The 15,138-nt window shown below is 41.9% G+C and overlaps 1 protein-coding gene across 10 annotated transcripts in view; it reads left to right on the plus strand.

Annotated features, from left to right (window-relative positions):
• tenm3 (teneurin transmembrane protein 3) overlaps nucleotides 1–15,138 on the plus strand; it is a 404,606-nt gene that overhangs the window by 261,821 nt on the left and 127,647 nt on the right. For all 10 annotated transcript variants that reach the window (XM_088372494.1, XM_088372486.1, XM_088372491.1 and 7 more), the window contains 3 exons: nucleotides 12,160–12,306; nucleotides 14,122–14,252; nucleotides 14,527–14,615. In XM_088372494.1, coding sequence (XP_088228620.1) covers nucleotides 12,160–12,306; nucleotides 14,122–14,252; nucleotides 14,527–14,615 — 367 coding nt within the window. The remainder of the gene's footprint in view (nucleotides 1–12,159; nucleotides 12,307–14,121; nucleotides 14,253–14,526; nucleotides 14,616–15,138) is intronic.

Here is a 15,138-nt window from a genome sequence, read left to right on the forward strand (position 1 = left end):
CTTTTCTTAGAAGTCGTAGTCTCTTCTTCTTCCATTTCCTCATTGGGCTTTTTTCCCTTTCCGAAGAAGCTTTCCAAACATCTCTGTTTCTTGCTCATATTTGCTTGCTTCGTGGGCTCGACTGAGGTGACGTCATGTGACCGAGACAGCGTCTTGACCTGAACCGACGGATGTACAGTCAAACCTCAGTTTTCGAACGCCCCGGTTCTCGAACAAATCGGAATTCGACTAGGAACAGATAATATGAGTTGGCTCTTTGTGCACACAATTGTTAGAATATGCAATTGTTTGAAGATGCAATTCGAAAGGCCGCTTATAATTTTGTTTAAGAGTTGTTTTTCCTCGTTATAAAATTACATACCATATCTGCACATAGAACAATTTAATGAAGCAAGACCAAATGTTTTTTTTAAGTACCGTAATTTCTGGACTATAAACCCCACCTGGATATAAGCCGCACCAGCTAAAATTAGGGGGAAATTCTGTTTTGTTTGGTGGTTATCATGTAGGCTTCGCCCTCGGCAAGCGTTCCAGTTTCTCATGTGGCCCCTTCACAAGACAAAATACCCACCCTACAATATGTTGTTAGTATGATTATATTGGACATTGTAATATTTATTCACAAATGTCTGGGCTCGTCATGGCAAATATTTTCCTTCATCAGACAAGATCACTATTGCACAAACAAAACTATTAACCTTCTTACATAGTTGATAAAATCTTAGCCCTGCTATTGTTTTTGTTCTTGCTCTAAGCTTTACCCTTCTGTCTCTTTTGTTGTTATGTTGTGCTCATCGCCCTTGTGTGTGTGAATGGGTTTAAACCAGTGCAATCACACTGAAACAGTTGTATTTGCTGCTAAAGCTGTCAGTCAATTTTTTTTTTTACATAACATTTTTAGGATTTTGTTTTGTGAGCTTATTTAAGATTGGCTCACTATGCTGTGGCAGTGTTTGACTCGTGTAGGCTAATTTTGAGTCTGTAAGAATGAATGCTTGTTAAATAGCGTTATGTACACTAAAACTGCGTTATAAAATTAAGAAAAATATGTTTAATAGACCATGTTGTGCTTTACATTAACACCTTTACATCAACAGTTATTAGGTTTTGATAGGGTTCTTATCAATTACCTATCGATTCTATTTCTTACCTATTTTATTATTATGAGGCAACCTACTCATTTTCTCAGTTATTTGTCTCAGTATGGGTATTTTTTAATTTCTCTTTAAACTTATAGTTTTAATTGTCGAATAATTGGTTCTAAGGTTACTTAATATTGTATTTTCATTTTTTTCATTATTCTTTGTTTAGGCAAAACAAAATAGACACTGGTTTTTCCACCCATTTTTCAAGACTTTTTTCATGTGCTCAAAAGACCTATTTTTCTGAATTATTTTTCATAAATCTGTCTGTCCAATTTCCCTAAGGTGATGCATCAAGTATCTACCGTATTTTCCGGACTATAAGACGCTCCAGAGTATAAGTCGCACCAGCCATAAAATCCCCTAAAAAATGAAAAAAAAACATATATAGTCGCTCCGGAGTATAAATCGCATTTTGGGGGGCAATTTATTCGACAAAATCCCACACTAAAAACAGTCATGAATGAGCAACAACAGGCTAAACGATAGGTATGCTAACGTGACAAACACAAACAAAGAGCTGAGAATGGGCCTGATGTAACATATAGAGTGATTAAGGACAACTATTACATGAATAACATGTTTATAAAACCATCGGTGTCACTCCAATTCATTAAATCCATCGATCATTCGATACGATAGCAACAGGCTAAATGATAGGTATGCTAACGTGACAAACACAAATGAGGAGCTGAGAACGGGCCTGACGTAACATATAGAGTGATTTAGGACAACCATTACATAAATAACATGTTTATAAAACCATCGGTGTCACTCCAATTCATTAAATCCATCGATCGTTCTTTGTCAACAATGGCTGCGCGCGGCTGACGGCCCTTGCACTTCAAAATATTCCACAAGCTCATACAACGATAGATAAACTATATTTCAAATAACTATAATATAAGCAATAATATTATCAAACCATCCGTGCACTTTAAATCCATTAAATCCATCGATCAAATTCCTCGTCCTTTGTCAACATCGCCGCGCGTGCGCCCTGACGTCAGCCTCGTCTTTATTCCACAGATCTAGTATATAACTATATTGTAGCGTTAACAAAGTACAAGGGTAGACGTGGATTTGGTAAACGGCTCTTTATTCCACAAAACAAACTTCCAAGCGTGTGGCGGCGTGTTCTTCCAGACACGAGAGCTCCATAGCAGAGGACCGGGCGTGTGTAATGGCCCTGTCCGAGCCCCATGAACCGTTCGCGGACAGCCACTCGGCCGAGCGCCGGCCCCCGACTCAGTAGAGTAGGACCGGGCGTGCGTAAAAGCCATAATAGTTTTTCAAACCTTCTATGTCACTCCAAATCCTTAATTCCTTTAAACTCTTTGTCCTCCGTGTCACTTAGAAATGATCACCGCGAATGATGCCGGTCGTCCTTACGTGGGTCGCGCTGCGCGGTGCCACTGACGTCACTTGAAATAGTAATCCATTGGTACATCACGGTTCTCCAAACTTTCTTTCTGCTGCTCGATTACTGTTTTCAGCTGCATATTTTCCAACTTAAAGTTTGTAACTTGCAAAATATGACTTTCTTTTTGGTGCCATTTTTCTTAAGCCCACCCAGTTGATGAGTCACGGCCAACGGTGAAATTTAAAGCGCCCTCATCCAGTTTCGTCTGAAAATATATATTTTTTCAGATGTAGCTTTTTGTTTTGTTTATTTGGTTGTTTTATCAAAGACGAAGTCTGCTTTATTGTCGATTTTTTTTCATATACCAAGACACACAAAGAGATTGAAATTACGTTCCCACTATCCCTCGGTGAGATAGTACACATACGCATACAAGCAACACAAAAAAACCCAAGAAGGCATAAACAATGAATAAATAAGAGTGTTGAATAAATGATAAATAAACAAATAATAATAAATAATAATAATAAATATAAGAGGAGCAAACAGACAGTGGACTTGGATATGGTGCTTTAAAGTGTTAATTGCTTTATTTGATGTTTTCTCTGTTTTTTATGTTTTGAATATGTTCAAGATAAAGATATAAAAGCATGTTAGGTGATCAACTATACTAAAAATAACATGGGAAGTGGTCAACTATACTTTTAAGTGATGTCTTAATGATCAAGTAAAAATTTGTGAAAAAAAAACATATATCAGTCGCTCCTGAGTATAAGTCGCCCCCCCACCCAAACTATGAAAAAAAACGCGACTTATAGTCCGGAAATTACGGTATCTATCTATCTATCTATCTATCTATCTATCTATCTATCTATCTATCTATCTATCTATCTATCTATCTATCTATCTATCTATCTATCTATCTATCTATCTATCCAATACACTATGTCTATCCAGTCTGATTCGGTCGTATTAAGCGATGTGCGGCGGGCCGAAAGTAAGCAGTTTTATTTCACGGCACAATTCCACAGGTGTCACAAGTTTTGAGCGTGTAATTGGCTTACTGACTGCATGAATGTCCACTAGAGCTGTACCTTATGACTGAATGTTCTTTTCTCAGATGGCAAATGCGTAGTAGTGTGGGCGAGGTCATTGGTAATGTCAATGTTGTGGGTTGTGGGGCCGAGTGTGGCAGTAGGGTTTTGGTATGGGCAGGCCTATGTTGTAGAAAATTAACAGATTAGTTTTATTGATGGCATTCTCGATTCACATACAGTGATGAGATCCAGACGCCCATTGTTGTGCCATTTATCACCTCATGTTGCAGCATGCAGATGCACAGGCTCCCCTTGCAAGGATCTTTACATGATTCTTTGGAAGCCAAATCTGACATGCAAGGCGATGCTATGCTACAGATTGGCATACATCATGTTTTTCTTCGACCGGTATCCAACACTTTGGCGCAGCCATTGAAGTCATTCTGCAGTCCACAATAAACAACCAAATTAACTCTTTGCAAATGTATTTCACTGCGTGGGGAGTGTTTTTCTGAAACTCCTGCCAAACGCCAGAGCCCCAGTAAAGTAAAACTGCACATTTTAGAGTGAGGTTTTATTGTGGGCACTCTATGGCACACTTTTGCAAAAGTCTGCATATGCCACAACTGTGAGTGGATGGATTTTATCGCCAAAGCAACAGTGGTCACGGAACGGTTTTAGACAGATTTGCAAACAATATTTGAGAGAAATTGGCCTATATAGAGAAATTCTCCGATTTTTTCGAGGTGACGGCACGAAAATGGGAGCAAAAATGTTTTTGTATTTTTTATATATTTTTGTGTGTGTATGAATGCATACATCAGACATAGTGACTGAATCTTTCGTTAGTTTTCTTTCACTGCACTCCCATGATCCCAGCCCCTCTTGCTGTGCTCTTCTTTTGGATGCAAATTCCATCTATCTGTTCATTGCCAAGTGTATTTTGCTGCCTTTGTTCAATTTATGTTTTTTTTCCCCTAATTTTCCTCCCTCTCTTCCTCGTGCCCTCTCCTTTTCTCAGGATATAAAGGTAATCCATTCATGTCAAATGCTTATTTACAGGCTTGAATGTCCAATAGTACAAACAGTTCAAACACTATTATGGTTTGTTTGTTTTTTTCTTTTGTTCTTTACATGTCCTTCCGTGTAGTTGTATCTTTTTCACCATTTTGGTGCTCTTTGTGCTATATGTATATTTATTTTAGGAATGGGGCTTTTTATTATTGGTAATCTTACACACACACCACAGTCCAAAATGTGCCCCTGATGTCTTGCACTGGGGGACCTGATGTAAACGTTTGTGTTGATTTAGCAACTTACTGTCCCTCTGTCTTCTGATTATCTTCATGATGCCTTGCCCTATCCTGTACCTCCACCCTTCTTCACAAAGCTCCATTCCTCATTTTGTCTCCTCATCAAGGCTTTGCTTTGTTTTTGAAAGTTGTAGTTTTGCAAATGAGCTGTGTGGAATGCTTCAGAGATGCATCAAGTAGAGTCTTTATAGCATGCATATGACCATCAGATTTTGTGTGGCTCTTTTTGCCGGTTGTGTTTTCACATGGATTTGAACCTGTGTTTTGTAACCCCCACAGGCATCAATTATTGGTTTAAAGAAAATCAGTGTTGCGAATGTGAATCATAGGAACTTCATTTTAAAGAAAGTACAATTGTTTAACTGGTTGCTTGGTATCGAATTGCACTTGTGTTTTGCTCTTAACATCCTCTAAAACATTTGTTGGATAATTGTGTATTTTTCAGTGCCCCCTTAGCATTATGTATTATTGTATATCTATATAATCTAAACGACTAATCATTTGAAAAGCAATTTGGTTTTAAAGCTATATAGTGCATAAATCGTTTGGCTGTAGAATATCCAAGTGGTTCATGTGAAACTACAACATTTCAGTCGTCTCACCTTTGGTTTAATTGATTTGTCTTCTTTGTCATTAAATTGTATAATAGACTGACGGCTCATTGTTGGTTTATTGTATATAACAATGTTTCTTTGGGGCTTGAACCAATATGGGTTTTTGAAGACAGATGTTTTTTTTTTTTTTTTTTTCATATGTAAATTCCACATCGCAGTATATGGGCATTCTTATTGAGATGGCCAATAATTTCCTGCAAATAAGTTAAATCAAAATAGAAATATCAAAGGAAGAAAATAGAAAAGCGTTTTGCATTGATAATTATAGAATAATATTGTATATATATATATATATATATATATACACACACAGTATTTTTCAGACTAAAAGTCGCTCCGGAGTACAAGTCGCATCAGCCATAAAATGCACAATAAAGGGAAAAAATACATATATAAGTCGCACCGGAGTATAAGTCGCATTTTGGGGGAAATTTCTTTGACAAAATCCAATACCAAGAACAGATATGAACCAGCAACAACAGGCTAAACGATACGGTATGCTAACGTGACATAAACACAAACGAGGAGCTGAGAACAGGCCTGACATAACATTAACAGTTATTCAAATAACTGTAACATAAATAACACGTATATTAAACCATCTGTGTCACTCCAAATCAATAAATCCATCGATCGAATCCTTTGTTCTTTCTGTAAACAACGCCGCATGTGCGGCGCACCGCTGACGTCGGACTCATCGTCAGTTGCAGTTCTAATTATTCCACAAGCCCATATAACAATGTGTGATTTTGATCCATCCCCTGGGGGAGAGGGGAGCAGTGACGTGGGTTTGGTAACCGGCTCTTTATTTCTCAAAACAAGAACTCAACATGAGTATGTGCTCAAAGTAAGCGCCCTGGATCTCTCTTCCCGTCTCCCCCCCTGTTGCTTTCACGACCTCGCTAGACAATCGGAAACTACTTAAGTCTAACAACATACACATTGCTACTCTAAACTATACTAAACTAAACTATATATCAAATAACTATGACATAAATAAGTTGTTTATCAAACCATCTGTGTCACTCAAAATCATTAAATCTCCTGACTCCGGAAATCAGTGAATGGAATTTATAGTCAGTGAGGCTCCAATTATTCCACAGCCATAGTGCGCCCTCATGCAGTTTAAAGTGAAAATAACATGTGAAGTGATCAACTATAGTAGTACGTAAGTAATGTGTTAATGATCAAATAAAAATGTGTGAATAATTTCACATATAAGTCGCTCCTGAGTATAAATCGCCCCCCTACCCAAACTAAAAGAAAACGCGGCTTATACATATATATATATACCGAGGCTCCACTGTATATATATATATATGCAGTGGAGTGGAGCCTCGGTTTTCGAACGTCCCGGTTCTCGAACAAATCGGTATTCCAACAAAAAATTCGAGATTTTTTTGCTTTGGATGTCGGACGAAATTCGGTTGTCGAACCTTGCGAGATGAGCCGAGAGGACCCTCATGCCAACTGACTCCGTTCGTTATTACGTTCTCTTTACTCTGAGGATTGCATCAACTGTAAAGGAAGCAAGTGGGAGCAGTCAAGCCATCCTAAAAAACAAAGATGCTCCTAAAGCAATGCGACACTGAGCACCAGGCGCACTGCGGTTGCGCGATCAGACCAAATTAAGCTCCCTGCGCACTGAGGGACACTTAAATTTTGGAAAGTCCATTGGGACTTTTTTTCTAAATTTTAGCGACCGCTCTGTCACAATAATATGACCAGTGCGGTGCAGTTGCGCGGTCGGCGGCGCGCAACGGTTGCGGGTTCGGCGGTGCGCTGCAGTTGCGTGATCGGACAAAATTAAACTCCCTGCGCACTGATGTCCACTTAAATTTTGGAAAGTGCGTCAGGACTTTCAAAATATTTTTTAAATTTTAGCGACGGCTCTGTCACAATAATGCGACCAGCGCGGTGCAGTTGGACAAAAATGCGCAAATGAAAAAATGCTTAAAAAAGGCGGGTTTTTTGTGGGCTTGGAATGGGTTAATTTTTTGTTCAATTATTTGTAAATGGAAAATATCGGAATTTGAACGATTCACTTCTCAAACAGCCTTCTGGAACGGATTGTGTTCGAAAACCAAGGCTCCACTGTGTGTATATATATATATATATATATATATATATATATATATATATATATATATATATATATATATATATATATACATATTTATATATCCATCCATCCATCCATCCATCCATCCGTCTTCTTCCGTGTGTCCGGGGTCGGGTCGCGGGGGCAGCAGCTTTAGGAGGGATTCCCAGACATCCCTCTCCCCAGCCACTTCATCCAGCTCATCCCGGGGGATCCCAAGGTGTTCCCAGGCCAGCTGAGAGACATAGTCTCTCCAGCGCGTCCTGGGTCGTCCACGGGGTCTCCTACCGGTAGGACATGCCCGGAACACCTCCCCAGGGAGGTGTCCAGGAGGCATCCTGATAAGATGCCCGAGCCACTTCATCTGGCTCCTCTCAACGTGGAGGAGCAGCGACTCTACTCCGAGTCTCTCCCGGATGACTGAGCTTCTCACCCTATCTCTAAGGGAGAGCCCGGACATCCTGTGGAGGAAATTCATTTCGGCCGCTTGTATCTGGGATCTCGTTCTTTCGGTCACGACCCATAGCTCGTGACCATAGGTGAGGGTAGGAGCGTAAATCGACTGGTCAATTGAGAGCTTTGCCTTTTGGCTCAGCTCTCTCTTTACCACGACGGACCACTACAGAGTCCGCATTACTACCAACGGTGCACCGATCCGCCTGTCGATCCTGCGCTCCATCCTCCCCTCACTCTTGAACAAGACCCCAAGATACTTGAACTCCTCCACTTGGGGCAGCATCTCATCCCTGATCCGGAGAGGGCATTCCACCCTTTTCCGACAGAGGACCATTGACTTGGATTTGGAGGTGCTGACCCTCATCCCAACCGCTTCACACCTCGGCTGTGAACCGCTTCAGTGAGAGCTGGAGATCACGGCTTGAAGAAACCAACAGCACCACGTTGTCTGCAAAAAGCAGAGATGCAATGCTGAGGTCCCAAAACCAGACACCCTCAACGCCTCAGCTGCGCCTAGAAATTCTGTCCATAAAAATTATGAACAGAATCGGTGACAAAGGGCAGCCTTGTCGGAGTCCAACCCTCACTGGGAACGAATCCGACTTACTGCCGGAAATGCGGACCAAACTCTGGCATCGGTGATACAGGAACGAAACCGGCCTAATCAGTTGGCTCGGCACCCCGTACTCCCGAAGCACCCTCCACAGAACCTCCTGAGGGACACAGTCGAATGCCTTCTCCACGTCCACAAAACACATGTGGACTGGTTGGGCGCACTCCCATGCCCCCTCGATGATCCTGCTGAGGGCGTAGACCTGGTCCACTGTTCCACGGCCAGGACGAAAGCCACACTGCTCCTCCTGAATCCGAGGTTTGACCTCCCGACGCACCCTCCTCTCCAGCACCCCTGAATAGACCTTACCAGGGAGAATGAGGAGTGTGATTCCCCTGTAATTGGAACACACCCTCCGGTCCCCAATCTTAAAGAGGGGAACCACCACCCCAGTCTGCCAATTCAGAGGCACCGTCCCCGATGACCACGCAATGTTGTAGAGGCGTGTCAGCTATGACAGCCCCATAACATCTAGAGCCTTTAAGATCTCCGGGCGGATCTCATCCACTCCCGGGGCCTTACGACCGAGGAGTTTTTTAACTACCTCAGTGACTTTGACCCCGGAGATTGCAGAGTCCGCCTCAAAGTCTCCAAGCCCGTCTTCTACAGTGGAAGGCGTGTCGGTGGAACTGAGGAGGTCTTCGAAGTATTCTCCCCACCTACTCACGACGTTCCCGAGTCGAGGTCAGCAGCACGCCATCTCCACTGTAAACGGTGCACTGCTTCCCCCTCCTGAGACGCCGGATGGTGGACCGGAATTTCCTCGAAGCCGTCTGGAAGTCATTCTTCATGGCCCCGCCAAACTCCTCCCACGCCCGGGTTTTTGCCTCAGCAACCACCGAAGCCGCGTTCCGCTTGGCCATCCGGTACCTGTCAGCTGCCTCCGGAGTCCCGCAGGCCAAAACGACCCGATAGGACTCCTTCTTCAGCTTGACGGCATCCTTTACCGCCGGCGTCCACCAGCGGGTTCGGGGATTGCCGCCACGACAGGCACCAACAACCTTACGGCCACAGCTCCGGTCGTTTGCCTCAACAATGGAGGCGCGGAACGTGGTCCACTTGGACTCAATGTCCCCCGCCTCCCCCGGGACGTGGGAAAAGCTCTGCCGGAGGTGGCAGTTGAAGCTCTTCTGCCAGACGTTCCCGGCAGACCCTCACAGAGCGTTTGGGTCTGCCAGGTTGGACCGGCATCTTCCCCCACCATCGGAGCCAACCCACCACCAGGTGGTGATCAGTTGACAGCTCTGCCCCTTTCTTCACCCGAGTGTCCAAAACATGTGGCCGCAAATCCGATGACACAACTACAAAGTCGATCATCGAACTGCGGCCTAGGGTGTCCTGGTGCCAAGTGCACACATGGACACCCTTATGCTTGAACATGGTGTTCATTATTGCCAATCTGTTTCGAGCACAGAATTCCATTAATAGAACACCGCTTGGGTTCAGATGGGGGGGGGGGCGTTCCTCCCAATTACGCTCTTCCAGGTCTCACTAGTATTGCCCACGTGAGCTTTGAAGTCACGGAACAATGGAGTCCCCAGAAGGAGTGCTCTCCAGTACTCCAAGAAGGGTGGGTACTCTGAGGTGCCGTTTGACACATAGACACAAACAACAGTCAGGACCCGTCCCCCCACCCGAAGGCGGAGGGAGGCTACCCTCTCGTTCACCGGGGTGAACCCCAATGTGCAGGCGCCCTGCTGGGGGGCAATAAGTATACCCACACCTGCTCGACGTCTCTCACCGTGGGCAACTCCAGAGTGGAAGAGAGTACAGCCCCTCTCGAGAGGGCTTGTACCGGAACCCAAACTGTGTGTGGAGGCAAGTCCGAATATATCTAGTATCTAGACTTTTTCTGACTCACACACCAGCTCGGGCTCCTTTCCAGCCAGAGAGGTGACATTCCATGTCCCAAGAGCCAGCTTCTGCAGCCAGGGATCAGACCCCCAAGGTCCCTGCCCTTGGCCGCCGCCCAGCTCACAATGCACCCGACCCCTTTGGCCCCTCCCACTGGTGGTGAGCCCATGGAAAGGGGGACCCACGTTTCCTTTTCGGGCTGTGCCCGGCCGGGCCCCATGGGCGAAGGCCTGGCCACCAGACGCTCGCCTTCGAGCCCCACCTCCAGGCCTGGCTCCTGAGGGGGGCCCCAGTGACCCGGGTCCGGGCGAGGGAAATCTGAGTCCATGTGTCTTTTTCGTCATAAGGGGCTTTTTGAGCCGTGCTTTGTCTGGCCCCTCACCTAGGACCCTTTTGCCATGGGTGACCATAACAGGGGCATGAAACTCCAGACAACATGGCTCCTCGGATCATTGGGACACGCAAACCCCTCCACCACGGTAAGGTGACGACTCACGGAGGGGTGTATATATGAATATACATATATATATATATATATATATATATATATATATATATATATATATATATATATATAATTATCAATGCAAAACATTTGTAACATCAATAATCTGATTATCAAGACATCTGGAATGCATTGGAGCTATTACATTAGATTACATTTATAGTACAGTGCCGGTTAGTTGAGCTTTTACAAATATTTACAATTAATCTAACAAGTCAAAGTGACTACCCAAAAAAATTATATGCTCAGAGTTTGAAACATAATTTGGTCTGGCATCACACAAGACTAATGATCTCAAATGTCAGATCACCAAAATATGACAAAAAAATGTACCGCTTAAAATTTGCATTGTTTTTGCAACTAAACTGTATGAAGTGTAAAATGAACTGATGAGTTTAATGATATTTTTAAGAATACAAATTAATTAATTGTCACCCTAAATATAATCAGCAAACTTTTTTTTAAACCAAAACAAGGCAAATTCTCCCACATCTTGGGATTGTTTTTGACTAGGGAGGTTTCTTATATACATTGTTTATATGCATACAGTACATGTTCACAAGTATCATGTACCATGATAACTGGACTCGTCTGTTCACACAAAGAATTGCATATTGCATAGCTGTACGTCTGATAATTATTTCCTAATTATACAGTATTTTTAGGGAATTAATATACATTTGCATTTTATTCTGTTCTACTCATTTATGTACATACTGAATATATGTGTAATTCCTTTTTAAGCCCAAGCCATTTATCTTTTCTTTTACTAACAATTGCTGAGGCTAATGTGGATAACGTCATGGTACAATGTTAAAGATCACATTTTTTTTATTTTTTATTTCATTAGAATGAGCCTGGAGGGGCCTTTAGTGTGTTGTAGGAGGATGTGACCCAGCTGACAACTCCTCACCTTGGCCTCTTTCTTTGAATGAATTTTATTTTCCCATGTCGGCCTTACTTTAGTTTCTCTGGGTTTGCTGAGGTGAAGAAACACTCTCATCTTTCACATTGTGATTTACCATTTCCACCAACTTTCCAAAATGTATATTGGTTGAAACCTATTTCACACCCTACTGGCCACCTGTGATTCCATCCCACTCACGCTGCTCTAACTCTGGAAATGTGTATTTTTTTTTTTTTTTTTTTTTCCCTGCACAGAGGGTTGTCCAGGTCTCTGCAACAACAATGGGAGATGCACCCTAGAGGCCAGTGGCTGGCACTGCATCTGTCAGTCAGGATGGAGAGGAGCAGGATGTCATGTAGCCATGGAAACCCTTTGCACTGATGGCAAAGACAATGAAGGAGGTATGTTCACATATAGTTAAGTGGATGAAAGATATTTATGTACTTGACAATTGTTTAATTGGAGCTGTGTTGCAGAAGGCAGAAGACCATTTAATATCCCATTTTTTTGCTCCCAATAGTACATATTGCTGTGCAATGAACGAACTTTGAATGAGTCCTATTGTCATATGTAGGTCAAGTCTAACCTATTCTAGCAAAAAAAAACAAAAACGTATGGTTCTATAACAATTAATGTTAGGAATACTAATTGTTCTGGATGGGACTAGCCTGTGAAGCAGTATTGGTTTCGTAAACTTGCAAGGCAGATGGACTTATAAAAACACAAAGCTATATCTCAAAGAATGTCTGCAGTCATAAATAAAAGGTAGACAGGAATCTCTTCTAAAACAAAAACAAAAAAAAAAAAACAGCAGCAGATGCTGCTTTATACCACAACATTAAAGCCAAAAGCCATGACTCTGTTGGATGGGAATGTAGCAGATATTTTAAGACCTGGAAAAACAACATGAAGGTAACAGGCGACTGCAAAGGGAGATGAGCCTGGGAGACATTGGGTGCTTTTGTGAGGGTGTGTATGTAATCTTAATGGTAGTCACCAGAAGTACACCTGACTTTGATAAACTCACAGGCACAAAATAGCAGTCCAGATAACATTACCTGACATATAATGTGTCCATACTTCTCTCTAATCTTCATCTGTTCCCCATCTTCTACTCCTTCCAGATTCCCACTTTGTTTTTGCTGGATTGCTAATTACCATATTGGCCCGAATATAAGATCGTGTTTTTTGCATTGAAGTAAGACTGAAAAAGTGGGGGTCGTCTTACATTCGGGGTCTAGAAATTATACCCATAGACAACGCTAGATGGCGCCAGATATCTTTAAAGCAAATGCTGAACTTAACTCCCCAGGCCAAAGCGAACCCCTGCCACAAAGAATAAAAATAAAAATAGCGGTAGCACGAAGAAGAAAAATAAAAAATAGTGGTAAGAAAGAAAAGAGAAGAAAATAAGAGAAGAGACAACAGAAAATGTGAGGACAGTGACACTGAGCACAGCGAGGCAGATGATGTTCGTGAGGAGTAATGTTCTGACATGACAGAGCTCAGCTACTCTCAAGTTTAAACCAGTTTGCATTATTTTATTGCAATATTTTTCCCTATTTAGATTTGTTTCAAGACTACAGTTACAGTTAGACTTCACTTTGATGGTTAATCCAGTTATTGCAATTTTGTTGTTATATCACAGTAGGTTGGTTTATTTACATTTCCAAAACCAGAAGCCATTCATTTCCTAATGTGATTGCACTTTAGTTTACATATTTAAATGTTCAGATATTAAGATGTGATAGACAGTTTTTGCATGATTTGAATGAGGCAAAATAACATGCTTTTTCTCTTGAATATATTGTTATAATCATTTGTTTCAGATGTACTGTAATTATTTTCTGTATAAAATTTAATTTGGTGTTCAAAAAGTATTTTTTCAAACTTGAGTCTTGAAAAAGACGGGGTCATTTTATAATCAGGGTCGTCTTATATTCGGGCCAATACGGTATTCCTATTTCATCGCTATCCCCTATTACCTCTTATTGCTTGTTTTCCCATTCTTACTTTCCATCTCTTTTCCCATTTAACCGACTTGAAATTTTGACTGACATCTCCCAATACATGAGCTAATAATTCCCAAGTCCAAAACTCTCCTCAGGGTTTGTGTTTGCGTGCGTGTGTGTGTGTGTGTGTGTGTGTGTGTGTGTGTGTGTGTGTGTGTGTGTGTGTGTGTGTGTGTGTGTGTGTGTGTGTGTGTGTGTTTCCAGATGGCTTGACTGATTGTATGGATCCAGACTGCTGTCTGCAGCCCTCCTGTCAGAACCAGTTGTATTGCAAAGGATCACCTGACCCAGTGGAAGTCCTTCGCCAGTTCTCCTCTTCACTGGCCCCTCAGCAGGTTTGAGCATTCATTCTTGAGTTTGATTTCTAATTTATAAAAATAGAATATCAGATTAACTAAGATGGTTCGAATGAATATTTATTTGAGGGTTTGTTTTTTTGCCCGCGACCCCTGTGGGGGCTAAGCGGTTCAGAAAATGGATGGATGGATGGATGGATGGATGGATGGATGGATGGATGGATGGATGGATGGATGGATGGATGGATGGATGGATGGATGGATGGGTTTGTTTTTTTGCATGGATTTTGATTGTTGCTCTTCTTTCTTTCAGACTGCCAGGTCTTTCTACCAGCGCATCCACTTCCTCCTTGGTCCTGAGTCCACTCATGTCATATCCAGTGACAGTCCATTCAATAAAAGGTAAGATTGCGGCTCGTCCTACAATTGAAGTAATACACAGTATATTGAAAGTCTATACACACACCATCATCGCAGTAAAATCCATTCTTTTAGAAATATAGGTCTGTGTATCATTGACCATATGGCACTGTTAGACAATTCAGGACGATCAGAATCAGAATTCATTACAATATCCTATTCTATTATTTGCATGTCTACACTATAGTAATGAAACTGCACTTAAACTATAAGTAGTAATTTTAAGAGACTTTGTGCTGGGGCCATATTTGAAAATGCATATTATAGTTGTTGTACTGTTAATATATGGCACTAAATGCAGTTTCACCAGTGCCCATTGAGTTTTTCAAACTGTTATTAATTATGATTTACTAATAGGTCATCTGCATAAATGTTTAAACCAAGATGATGTGGCTTGAATAAATAATGCGGAAGTTGTGTTTTTCTGTTTTCATGGATTTTTTTCAAGATAATGTAAATAACAAGGAAGCAGCCTTCTGCAAATAACAAAGTCTTGATGTCCTTT

The sequence above is a fragment of the Syngnathus floridae genome, chromosome 4, assembly GCF_059516105.1.
Source record: "Syngnathus floridae isolate MCC-2025c chromosome 4, RoL_Sflo_1.0, whole genome shotgun sequence".
Classification (NCBI taxonomy): domain Eukaryota; kingdom Metazoa; phylum Chordata; class Actinopteri; order Syngnathiformes; family Syngnathidae; genus Syngnathus; species Syngnathus floridae.